This window comes from Hypanus sabinus, chromosome 11, assembly GCF_030144855.1.
Source record: "Hypanus sabinus isolate sHypSab1 chromosome 11, sHypSab1.hap1, whole genome shotgun sequence".
NCBI classification, from domain to species: domain Eukaryota; kingdom Metazoa; phylum Chordata; class Chondrichthyes; order Myliobatiformes; family Dasyatidae; genus Hypanus; species Hypanus sabinus.
In genome coordinates, this window is record NC_082716.1 from 3,435,226 (window position 1) to 3,448,832 (window position 13,607).

The 13,607-nt window shown below is 45.1% G+C and overlaps 1 protein-coding gene across 2 annotated transcripts in view; it reads left to right on the forward strand.

Annotated features, from left to right (window-relative positions):
• Positions 1–12,737, forward strand: part of acadm (acyl-CoA dehydrogenase medium chain) — a 72,323-nt gene extending 59,586 nt beyond the window's left edge. For both annotated transcript variants that reach the window (XM_059983699.1, XM_059983698.1), the window contains one exon: positions 12,334–12,737. In XM_059983699.1, the coding sequence (XP_059839682.1) occupies positions 12,334–12,405 (72 nt within the window). In that variant the 3' untranslated portion in view covers positions 12,406–12,737. The remainder of the gene's footprint in view (positions 1–12,333) is intronic.
• The last annotated feature ends 870 nt before the right edge of the window (positions 12,738–13,607 follow it).

The following is a 13,607-nucleotide window of genomic DNA, read 5'->3' on the forward strand; positions in this document are numbered from 1 at the left end:
CACAAAAATAAGATTAATACAGACATTCAGATAAAATACGTCGTCAATAATCTAAAAACGTGGGTATAATAATAATCATCAGTTAAGCAATAGCTCTATCGTTTGTCTTGGGGATATTGTATTGTCCGATGGAAAGATAAAAGTCACTGTCCTTTCAAGCTGCAGCTCTTTGGGTTTTAAGAGAGAGACGGTTTGAAACTTGCCCGGGTTTTTATGCCAATCCGTTGAGTCGGGAGAGTTGGTTCCCCGTTGTTAGTTCCAAGTCGTTTTCTGTGGTACCAGCCACCAGCCCCCAGGCACGGGAACCGAACGCACGTGGCTTCCTTCAAATGGCTTCCCGCTATTACAGGATCGCTAGCATTACTTCAGGTGCGTCTGAGGGGCTGTCCCTACAGCCCCCCCCCCCCTTTTATCTTAACTCGCCGGGTAGTAGATGTCAATCAGGTTGGGGTGATGCAATCTCTCTCTCAACCAGCCCACTTTGCCCGAGGGCTTGCACGTAGCATAGTCCCCAATCCACAAACATTTTCTCCAGGAGACAATGGCCAGGTCTCTCTCTCTCTCATTTCCTGGGTCCCCTGATCCAACCCAATAATGCTCTTGCAATTCTCACAAAGGAGGGGGCTACCCCGCAACCTTCGGCCTCTCAGAGCTGTGGTGCATTCCTAACACGTATGAGAAGCGTTTGATATCTCTGAGCCTGTACTCACTGGAGTTTAGAAGAAAGAAGGGAGTATCTCATTGAAACCTATCAAATATTGAATGGTCTGGATAGAGTGAACGTGGAGAGGATGTTTTCAATAGTGGGCGAGTGTAGGACTAGAGGGCACAGACTCCGAATAGAGAGGCTTCACTTTAGAATAGAAATGAGGATTTTTTTCAGCCAGATGGTGGTGAATGTGTGGAATTCAATGCCACAGACAGCTGTAGAGGCCAAGTCATTGGGTATATTTAAACTGGAAGTTGATGGGTTCTAAATTTGTCAGGGTGTGTGTCAAAAGTTACAGGGAGAATGCAGGAGAATGGGGCTGAGAGGGATAATAAATCAGCCATGATGGAATGGCGGAGCAGACTCGATGGGCTGAATGGCCTACTTCTGTTCCCATGTTGTACGGTCTTACGGACAAGCAACGTTGATGGAGAATGACCAAGACTCCTCATGCTGAGCGCCTGAATTTTGCATTTGTTCTCTCTGCAGAATCTCATGTAATCGTAAAAAATTACAATACAAAATATTTACAAAAAATGATGAGTGTTAAAATAGTGAGGTGGTGCACATGGTTAATTGTCTGTTCAGAAATCTGAAGACGGAGAGGAAGAAGTTGTTCCTAAAACATTGTGTGTGTGTCTTCAGACTCCTGTACCACCTCCTTGATAGTAGTAATGAGAAGAGGGCACATCCCATGTTGGAGTTAGGAGAAAGTCAAGTTAACTCTCCTGTTTGCGTGACACTGCTCTATACACCGGGTACCACATGTCAAGTCAAGTCGAGTCGCTTTTATTTCATTTCAACCATAACTGTTGGAGGAGTACACAGTTAAAACAAAACAACGTTCCTCCAGGACCCTGGTACTACATGAAACAACACAAAACTACACTAGACTTCAGACCTATACAGGACTACGTAAAGTTCACAAAACAGTGCAAGTCAGTTCAATAATTAATAAACAAGACAATAGGCACTGTAAAGGGCAAATTACAATATAATAAATGATATAAATGTAAACAATGTTTTAGCAGGAATTGAGAAAGAAATAAGCAAAAATTGCAAAGGGAGTGGAGTGGTGTTCAGTTGAGTGTGTGTGAGTGTGTGGGTTCGTGTCAGACTAGACCCTGGCAATTGAGGAGTCTATTTCTGACACCTCCTCCCCTTTCTAGATCTTTCTGTTTCAATCTCTGGAGACAGCCTACCCACTGATGTCTACTACAAACCTACTAACTCCCACAGCTACCGAGACTATTCCTCCTCCCACCCTGTCTCCTGCAAAAATGCTATCCCTTTCTCTCAATTCCTCTGCCTCCGCCACATCTGCTCTCAGGATGAGGCCTTTCATTCTAGGACAAAGGAGATGTCTTCCTTTTTTAAAGAAAGGGGCTTCCCTTCGTCCACTATCAACTCTGCCAATCGCATCTCCCGTATTTCACGCACCTCTGCCCTCACCCCATCCCCCCCCCCCCGCTAGCCCACCAGGGATAGAGTCCCCCTGGTCCTCACCTATCACCCTACCAGCCTACAGATCCAACATATAATCCTCCGTAACCTCTGCCACCTCCTACAGGATCCCACCACCAGACACATCTTCCCCTCCCCCCCCACTCTCGGCTTTCCACAGGGATCGCTGCCTACGCGACTCCCTTCTCCATTCACCCCCCCCCCATCCCTCCCCACCGACCTCCCTCTGGGCACTCATCCCTGCAAATGGAAGAAGTGCTACACCTGCCCCCACGCTTCTTCCCTCACCACCATCCCAGGCCCCAGACAGTCCTTTCAGGTGAGGCACCACTTCACCTGTGAGTCAGCTGGGGTGATATACTGTATCCGGTGCTCCCGATGTGGCCATTTATACATTGGGGAGACCCGCCGCAGACTGGGAGACCGTTTCGCCGAACACTGGCGCTCAGTCCTCCAGCAGTGGCGGGATCTCCCTGTGGCCACACACTTTAATTCCACAGACCACTCCCTCTCCGACATGTCTGTCCATGGCCTCCTCTACTGTCAAGATGAGGCCACATGCAGGTTGATGGAGCAATACCTTATCTCCCGCCTAGGTAGCCTCCTTCCTGCTGGCATGAACATCCAACTCACAGACCTCTGTTGATACCCCTGCCCCCCCCCTTACCCCATCCCTATCTCTAATTTTAGTCTGGTTCTCTTTCTCTCTCTTTCCCCCCCTCACTATAATCTCCCCCCAGCCCTACCTTTCTTTCTCTTTTATTTCCCACAATTCTCCACCTTCCCCCAGCCCATTTCCCTCCAGCCTATCACTTCCCAGCTCTCTACTTCATCCCTCCCCCAACTTCTTATCCCCCCTCGACCATCCCATGTTATTTCACTCCTGATGAAGGATTTCAGCCTGAAACGTCAACACTAGCTCCTCCCCTAGATGCTGTCTGGCCTGCTGAGTTCTGCCAGCATTTTGTGTTTTTATTTATTTCCAGCATCTGCAGATTCACTCGTGTTGCCTTGGAATTGAGGAGTCTAATGGCTTGGGGGAAGAAACTGTAGACACAGTCTGACATAACAGTGGTAGAGAGTGTTTGAAGTGTGTGCAGTCACCTTTATTGGTCTTTCTATAGTATCTTTACTTAGAGATTTGTGTAGATTTGGCATATAACCATATAACAATCACAGCACAGAAACAGGCCATCTCGGCCCTCCTAGTCCGTGCCGAACTCTTAATCTCACCTAGTCCCACCTACCCGCACTCAGCCCATAACCCTCCACTCCTTTCCTGTCCATATACCTATCCAATTTTACCTTAAATGACACAACTGAACTGGCCTCTACTACTTCTATAGGAAGCTCATTCCACACAGCTATCACTCTCTGAGTAAAGAAATACCCCCTCGTGTTTCCCTTAAACTTTTGCCCCCTAACTCTCAAATCATGTCCTCTAGTTTAAATCTCCCCTACTCTCAATGGAAACAGCCTATTAAGGTCAACTCTATCTATCCCTCTCAAAATTTTAAATACCTCGATCAAATCCGCCCTCAACCTTCTACGCTCCAATGAATAGAGACCTAACTTGTTCAACCTTTCTCTGTAACTTAAGTGCTGAAACCCAGGTAACATCCTAGTAAATCGAACTGTAAATTGTTGCCAAGATCTTTGACAACCCTCCTTGGATGAACAGCGGTTGCTTCATGGCCTGCTATGGAAACTCCAATATCCAGGAATGCAAAAGTCGACAAAACATAGAGATAGTTTATCACAGGCAAAGCCGTTACCAGCATTGAGCACGGGAAAACAGCATCAAGGACCCCCACCACCCCACCAACCAGGCTAAGCTCTCTTCTCACGACCACCAGCAGGCAGGTCCTGCACCACCTACAGGATCTTGAGTCCTACATGACCAGATTCAGGAACAGTCGTTACCCTGCAACCATCAGACTCCTGAACCAGCATGGATAACTTCACTCAAGATCAAATTCAGTTTATTGTCACTTCAACTGTACACATGTATATCACCGAACGAGACAACGTCCGTTGGACCAAGGTGCACAACACAGTACATATAACTCACACATAACACAAAGTAATAACTCCACAAATAAATTCACAGATAATGAAATACACATATGACACACGTTCAAGTGAACTGTATAAAGCTACTGACATGACTTGAGGACCTGAATTATAGGAAAATATTGAACAGGTTAGGATTTTAATTCACTGGAACAGAAGATTGAGGGAAGATTTGATACAGGGCAACAATATTGAGGGTTATCGATAGGGTAAATGCAAAGAGGTTTTTTTCCGCTGAGGTTGGGTGAGACTAGAACTAGAGATCATGGGTTAAGGGTGAAATGTTTAAGGGGAACATGAGAAGAAACTTCTTCACTCATGAGAGTGTGGAACGAACATGTAAGAGAAGTTTGGATAGGGGCATATTGGAGGGGTATGGAGGGCTGTGGTCCAGGTGCAGGTCGATGGATCTAAGCAGAATAGCAGTTTGGCAGGAACTAAATGAAGCTGTAAAAGGAGGAGAGTTGGACATGGGGCTAGCAATTCCACCCTGTAAAACAAAACTGCTGCAGAACCACCAGTGGAAGCTCTGGCAATCTGGTTTCAATCTGGGGCCCATGCCCCAGTATGGACTAGATGGGCAGAAGGTCCTGTGTCTTTACTGTAGCGCTCTATGTCTACATGCATTGTCTGTGTCTACAGGACCCAACGTGTTTAGACACTGGAAGACCGTGCATTAAGAAGTAATATATCCTTTCAACCAACAGAAATGCCTCAGGCTCAGTCGTTTCATACTTTCTAGTTTTGTGATGAATCACCATTCAGCTGAGACACTCAGTCTGTGCCTGGGTGACAGATCACTGGCTGATGCTACTGTGAGAAACGCATCAGTGATCGATCTTGAAGGCTTTCATCGCAGGAGACAAGAAACGGGCAAGAACATCATGAGCACTGACAGAGAATGAGAAATCCCTCAGACACGTTACTGTGGCATTTGAGAAGTTTAGAGTTCAAATAAGTTCATTATCTTAGCATATACAACCCTGTAGACACTCACAGGGGAAAGAAAATTCGAATCAGGTTTATTATTACATATGTCATGAAATGTTTTGCAACAGCAGTACATTGCAATACAGTATATAATAAAAATCTATAAATTACAATTGTACATACATGCAGACACATACATGTACATAAGCGTATGCCTAAGGCTTTTGCACAATTTGTTCGTTATGTGCCATGTTTTATGATATGGACAATCATGGTCTTTTCATGACCATTATTGTTCTTGGCAAAATTTTCTGAGGAAGTGGTTTGCCATTGGCTTCTGGGCAGTGTCATCACATGATGGGTGACCGCAGCCAATCTTCAGAGACTGTCTGCCAAAGACATGCCTACTTCTCATTGTTATCATTAGGAAGGAGGTAGAGCAGCCTTAAGGCACACAGTCAACTTCTTCTCCTCTACCATCCAATTGACATTGAACCCATGAACACTACCTCACTTCATAACATAAATTATTTCTGTTTTGCATTGTTTTATTCTAACTATTTAATATACATATATAACTTTAATTGTTTTTTTCTATATTATCATTGTACTGCTGCTAAGTTAACAAATTTCAAGACACATTTCGATGATAATAATTCTGATTCTGATTTCATCTGGTCTCCATGGGACCGTTTTCCTTTCTGTACTTCACCGTAGAACAGTCTGATGTCAGTGGTCTCATAACCAGGACTTGTGATCTGCACCAGCAGCTCGTACGACCAACCACCACCCACTCCCATGGCTTTACGTCACCCTGACTGGGGGACTGAGCAGGTGCTACACCTTGCCCAAGGGTGACCTGCAGGCTAGTGAAAGGAAAGGGCGCCTTACACCTCCTTTGGCGGAGACATATCTCCACCCCCATGGTCCTGTATTGTACTGTACTGCTGCCACAAAGAAACGTTGGCTGCTTGTCAGTCTTTGTAGTTTTTTATTGATTCAGTTGTGTTTCTGTTCTGTAAATGCCCACAAAGAAATTAATCTTGGGTGGAATATGGCAACATACATGTATTACTGTGCAAAAGTTTTAAGCACGTATAGTATATGGTCGCACAGTACCGTATTTGTCAACACGGAGCAGAGAGCAAGTTTGTAAATCTGTCAGGAACAAAGGATGTGGGGAATGGCAAAGTTGGAGCGTTGTGGGAGGAGTGTAGAATAGGTGGCAGAGAAGGAATGCCGGGGGTGGCAGGCACAGGTGCAGACACATCCAGCCCCGAGACACCAGACAAAGTCATTTGATTCCAAGCAATTAGTTTATTGATCATTATAGAATGTCTCTCTGGTGCTTCCCACTCCCTTTCCTCTCTCTTCCCCTTTTCCCGACCATGATTCCCCTCTCCCTCCCCACTTCCTTACCCCCTTCCCACTCTCAGTCCAAAATGGAGACCCATATCAGAATCTGGTTTATCATCACTCACATATGTCTTGAAATTTGTTTTTTTTTTGAGGCAGCAGTACAGTGCAATACATAAAATTACTTCAGTATTGTCCAAAAGTCTTAAGTGCTGTAGATATATATGGATTTTGCATAGTACTGTACGCGCGTGTGTATGTAACTGACTCAACCAGTTCCCCTCAACTACCACCATCTAGCGGAACTGGTCATCACCTTCATCATTTTCTCCTTGGGTTCTCCAATCTCAAGGGGTAGCCATGGACCACAGCTATGCCTGCCTTTTCATTGCCTATGTAGAGCACTCTGTGAGCCAAGCCTTCCCTGGCAATGCTTCCAACTCTGTTGTGCTACATTGACAGCCGCATTGGTGTTGCTTCATGCACCTATGCTGAGCAGGTCGATTTCATTAACTTTGCCTCTAACTTGCACCCTGCCCTTAAATTCACTTGGTCCATTTCTGACAACCCTCTCCCCTTTCTCAATCTCTCTGTCTCCATTTCTGGAGACAAATGGTCAGCCAACATCTCTTATAAACCTACTGATTCCCATTGCTATCTCAACTGTATCTCTTCCCACCCTATCTCCCATAAAAAAACAATATTCCTTTTTCTCAGTTTCTTCATCGCAGCCACATCTATTTGCAGGGTCAGGCTTTCCTTTCCAGGACTGAGATCTGAGACGTCGTCCTTCAAAGATCGGGGATTTTCCTTCCTCCACCATTGATGCTGACCTCATCTGTATCTCCAACATTTCCTGGACGTCTGTGCTCACTTCATCTTCCCACTGCCTTTACAGTTCCTCTTGTCCTCACCTCCCGCCCTCTGTCCTCACCATCCTAATCATTCTCCACAACTTCAACCTTCAACAGGATTCTACCACCAAACACATCCTTGCCTTCCCCCAAAGCTCTGCTTTCTGCAGTAATCAGTCCCTCAATGATTTCCTTGCTCGTTCATCCCTCCCCACTAACCTCCCTCCTGGTACATATCCTTTCAAGTGACAGAAATGCTACACCTGCCCATTCACCTTCTCTCTCACCTCTACTGAGGGCTCCAAAAAGTCCTTCCACATGATGCATCATTTCACCTGTGAATTTGCTGGAATCGTTTGTGTCTGGTGTTCCCAATGTGGCCTCCTCTACATTGGTGAGGTCCAATATCAATTGAGGGACTCTTGTTGAGCACCACCACTTCATCTGCAAAAAATGTAATTTCAGACAGACATACTTTATTGATCCCGAGGGGAAATTGGGTTTCGTTACAGTCGTACCAACAAAGCATAGTGTGGAAATATAGCAATATAAAACCATAAATAATTAAAAATAATAAGTAACTTATGCCAAGTGGAAACCAGTCCAGGACCAGCCTATTGGCTCAGGGTGTCTGACACTCCAAGGGATGAGTTGTAAAGTTTGATGGCCACAGGCAGGAATGACTTCCTATGACGCTCAGTGTTACATCTCGGTGGAATAAGTCTCTGGCTGAATGTACTCCTGTGCCTAACCAGTACATCGTGGAGTGGATGGGAGACATTGTCCAAGCTGGCATTCAGACACCACTCATTCAGACAAATGAGTTTGTTGATTCTGTTGGTGTCTGCTACCTATGCTAATTTCCCTATGGCTCATTCCTGTTCTGACATGTCTGACCATGGCCTCATTGTGGAACAATGAGGAGTGAGAGTGGTCTCATCATCCCTTTCTGCAATGGTCCACTATCAGGTTCCTTCTTCTCCAGCCCTTTACCTTTTCTACATATCTGGCTTCACCTATCACCTTCCAGCTTGTCTTCTTTCCCTCCTCCCTCCACTTTTTTTTCCTCTTTCCAGTTCTGATTAAGGGTTTCAGCTGGTAGTGGCTGCCTGACCTGCTGAATTCCTCCAGCGTTTTGGGTGCGTTGCTTTGGATTTCTGGTATCTGCACAAATACTGAGGTAGTGTACAAGGGTTCACTCTCCATTCAGAAATCTGATGGCAGAGGGGAAGAAGCTGTTGCTGAAATGTTGTGTGTGTCTTCAGGCTCCTGTAGCTTCTCCTTAGTGTTGGCAATGAGAAGTGGATATTTCCTGGGCGATGGGGTCTTTAATAATGGATGCCCCCTTTTTTGAGGCATCACCTTTGAAAGTGTCCTGGATGCTGGGGAGTCTAGTGCCCACGATGGAGTTGGCTGAGCTTACAACTTTCTGATCCTGTTCAATGACCCCCTCCATAAGACCAATTGGAATGCTCTACATCAGACATGGAAGCACAGTTAGACCACTCTCTCCATGGAGTCTGCTCCGCTATTCCATCATGGCGAATTTATTATCTCTTTCAGCCCTGCTTTCTCCCTGCAACCTTCTGACATCCTGACTAATTAGGAATCTACCAACCTCCATTTCATATATACTCAATTACTTAGTCTCCACAGCCTTCTGTGTCAATGAATTCCACAGGTTCCTTATCACAGGACATCCTCAGTATATCTGCAGAAATTTGTGGTAGTCTTTGGTGACATACCACTTCTCCCCAAACTCCTAATGAAAATTAGCCATTGCTGTGTCTTTGTAGCTGCATCTATACATTGGGCCTAGGATAGATCTTCAGAGATCTTGTCACCCAGGAATTTGAAATGGAATTTCCAAAAATTTATACATAGACAAACAAGGACTGACAAACACCAATATACAAGCAAAGACAAACTGTGCAAATATAAATGATTTTGAGAACATAGTTGTAAAGAACCCTTGGAAGTGAATCTATAGGTTGTAAATCAGTTCAGATTATGGTGAGTGAAGTTATCAATGCCACTTCAGAAGCCTGATGGTTGAAGGCAATGTGGTGGGACCTGAGGTTCCTGTGCCTTCTGGTTGTCACCAGAAGAGGGTATGGTCTGGATGGTGGGAGTTCATAATGATAGGTGCTGCTTTCTTGTAGCGATGATCTTTGTAAAATGGTCAGTGGCGGGGAGAGCTTTGCCTGTGATGGACTCAGCTGTATCCCCCACTATCTGTAAGGTTTTCCTTTCCTGGGCATTGGTGTTTCCATACCAGGGTAGGATGCAATCACTCTACTGTGCATCTATAGAAATCTGGTATGGATCCAGCAATGAGTCACTGCCCTCCAGCTGGGGACTACTCACTCTTCGTTGGAGGCTCCCTTCAAGCTGCTTGACTCCCCTTCAGCCCCACCCTCACTCCAACACCAGAAAATCTGTTCTTAAACAAAGGCACCAAAACTGTGCATAGTATTCCAGGTGTGACCTCCCCAACCAATGTACATCATGCAACTTTTCTCAAATTCAAGCTCAGCTTATTCATTCAACTGTATACATGTATACCACAAAATGAAACAATGTTCATCCAGGCCAAGATGCAAGTCACCGTACATATAACTCACACATAACACACAGTAATATTACCACAAATAAATTAACAAATAATGTGTATTATGACACGTTTAAAAAGTAAACAGTAAAATGCTGTTGGTGCTTCATGTGTGATGAGAATTAGGCCATTTGGCCCATCAAGTCTGTTTTGCCACTTCATTATGGCCAATCCGTTTTCTTTGCAGCCCCAGTCACCTGCCTTCTCCCCATATCCCTTCATACTCAGACTAATCAAGAATTTATCAACCTCTGCCTTAAATACACCCAATGGCTTGGCCACCACAGCAAGCTGTGGCAGAGAATTTCACAGATGCATCATCCTCTGGTTAAAGAAATTCCTCCCCATCTCCATTCTAAAAGGATGTCCCTCTATCCTTTCACCATTCGATAGGTTTCAATGAGATCCCTGCCCACCCCCCCCCCATTCTTAATTCCAGTGAGTACAGTCATCAATCGGTCCCCACACATTAACCCTTTCATTCCCAGAATCATTCTCCTGAACCTCCTCCGAACTCTCTCCAATGTCTGCACATCCTTTCTGAAATGAGGCGCCCAAAACTGCTCACAATACCCCCAAGTGAGTCCTTGCTTTCGTATTCTGATCCTCTCAAAAGGCACATTAACATTGAGTTTGCCTTCCTCACACTGACTCTATCTGAAAATTACAACCCATGCACACAAAATGTTGGAGGAACTCAGCAGGCCAGGCAGCATCTATGGAAAAGAGTAAACCGTTGATGTTTCGGGCTGAGACCCTTCATCAGGACTGAAGAGAAAAGATGAGACAGAACAAGAAGTTGGGGGAGAGGTGGAAGAAATATGCGGTGATAGGTGAAACTGAGAATGGAAGGTTGAAGTTAAGAGCTGGGAAGTCGATTGGTGAGAGATAAAGGGCTGGAGAAGGGAGAATCTGATGGGAGAGGACAGAAGGCCATGGAAGTAAGAGAAGGGAGGTGAGATGGGAGAGGGAAGGGGAAGGTGGGAGGTGCCATCACCAGAAGTTCGAGAAATCAGTGCTCATGCCGTCAGGTTGGAGGTTACCAATATAAGGTGTTGCTCCTGCAGTCTGAGTGTGGCCTCAATGCGACAATGGAGGAAGCCATGTTTTGATGAATGGGAATGGAATTAAAAGGAGTGGCCACTAGGAGATCCCACTTTTTCTGGCAGACAGAGAGTAGGTGCTTGGCAAAGTGGTCTCCCAGTCTACGTCGGGTCTACAAGAGGCCACACCGGGAGCACCAGACACCTGGAAGAACCGTTTGTGGCCCTGAATGGTAGTGAGGGAGGATGTGTGGCACCTTTTCTCACCAGTCTCGATAAAGGGTCTCGGCCTGAAATATCGATTGTTTACTCTTTTCCATAGATGCTGCCTGGCCTGCTGAGTTCCTGCTGTGTGTGTTGCTTGAATTTCTAGCATCTGTTTGTGATTGGACTATCTGCAAATTAACCTCTAGGGAATTCTGCGTGAGGAGTTTTAAGTCCCTTTGCACCTCAGACTCTTGAATTTTCTCTCTATTTAGAGTATTGTCTACACTTTTATTTCTTCTACCAAAGTGCATGACCATACGCTTCCTGACACTGTATTCCATCTGTGAGTTATTTGTCCACTCTCCTAATCTGTCTTAATTCTTCTGTAGCTTTCTTCAAAGCTACCTGCCCCTCTACTTCTCTCGGTATCATTCGCAAACTTTGCTACAAAGCCATCAATTCCAGCATCCAAGTCATTGACATATAATATAAAAAGAAGCTGTCCCAACACAGACCCTCGTGGAACACCGCTGGTAACTGGCAGCCAACTAGGAAAGGCTTGCTTTATTCCTTCTCTTTGCCTCCTGCAAATCAGCCAGTATTGTATCCATGTTGGTATCTTTCCCATTACACCATGTTCTAATTGGCCATGTAAGCAGCCTCAGGTACAGCATCTTGTCAAATACCCTCTTGGCTTGAGGAGAGATGGGGCCAGGTGTGGGTGTGGCAAATGTCATCTGGTAGACCAGATGCCAAACCATTTTGATTTCATAACAGTTCAATGACATGTTAACACACACAAGTTGGAGTGGGCTGGATGACCTAATTCTGCTCCTATGTCATGGTCTTGTGGTCTAAAATGCTCATGAAACTCATTAGGTCAGGCAGCATCTTTCAGGGAAATAAGCAGGCGATGTTTCATGCTGAGACCTTTCAACCAGGGCTGAAATGTCCACTCTGACCTGCTGAGTTCCTCCAGCATTTTGTGTGTGTTACTCTGGATTTCCAACAGCTGCAGAATCTCTTGTGTTTCTGATGAGTTATCAGTTTCACCATGAATTATCCAGCCTGTGATTTCTTTTACAGATATATGAAGGCACGGCTCAAATCCAGAGGCTCATCATTGCCCGGGAGCATATTGAGAAGTTTCAACAATGAGAGTTGGAGTCAGGACAAGGAATGTAATGTAACTGCACCCTGGTTCAGTGCTTAACTGTGCAATTTCAACACCTCACAACCTTTAGTCTTCCAATCCTTTGTGCAGGAGAAGTTTAGCCCATTGCCTCCTGATCAAAGTTTTATTAAGCATTAAGCTTGCTTTGTGTCTGTTAGCAAGTGCCTTGTTTTGGACGGTGTCAGTAGGTATTGCACAGAACTGTGAGATTTGGGGAAGTAACTGCTGTGAAACAAGACAAACAGATGTATGTAGAACAAAACAAACTAATGATTATTTTAAAAAATAAACCTCTGAAGACTGGTATTAAATATAACTTTGCTGTCTCCTTCACTTGTCGAGCTCAGCCTAACCATTGCACACCCTCCACCCCCCCACCACTGCCCCCCAGCCCAGCCCAGTGCAGCTGTTGTGTGAAATCAGATCTACAGGTTCGATATCTGGGGACTACCAGTAAGAACATAAGACATAGGGGCAGAATTAGGCCATTCAGCCCATAGACTCTGCTCTGCTATTCCATCATGGCTGATCTTGGATCTCACTCAACCCTCTACGCCTGTCTTCTCACCATATCCTTTGATATTCTTTCTGATCAGGAAATGATCAGCTTTCGCCATAAATACACCCACGGACTTGGCCTCCATCACTGTCTGTGGCAGAGCATTCCACAGATTCCCTACTCTCTGGCTAAAACAATTCCTCCTTACCTCTCTTCTAAAAGGTCACCCCTTCAATTTTGAGACTGGACCCTGTAACTCTGGACATCCCCACCACAGGAAACATCCCCTTCACATCCACCCTAGCTAGTCCTTTAAACATTTGGTAAGTTTTAATGAGATCCCCCTGAAATCTTCTAAATTCTAGTGAGTACAGGCCCATATCTGCCAAATTCTCCTCAATTGTTAATCCCTTCATTCCTGGAATCATCTTCATGAACCTCCCCTGAATGACACCACCTCCTTTCTGAGATACGTGGTCCAAAACTGTTGATAATACTCCAAGTACAACCTGACTAGTGTCTTATAAAGGCTCAGTTAAATAAGTAAGCTAACTATTTACAGGACAAGACAGCCACTAAATATTCAGTAACCCTTCAAGTTACACTGGGTTGCAAATACTTATCTAAGTTGTGTGCCTGCAGTGGCAGGACAGAACAGACACTGAACACGTAGTGTAAATACTTATC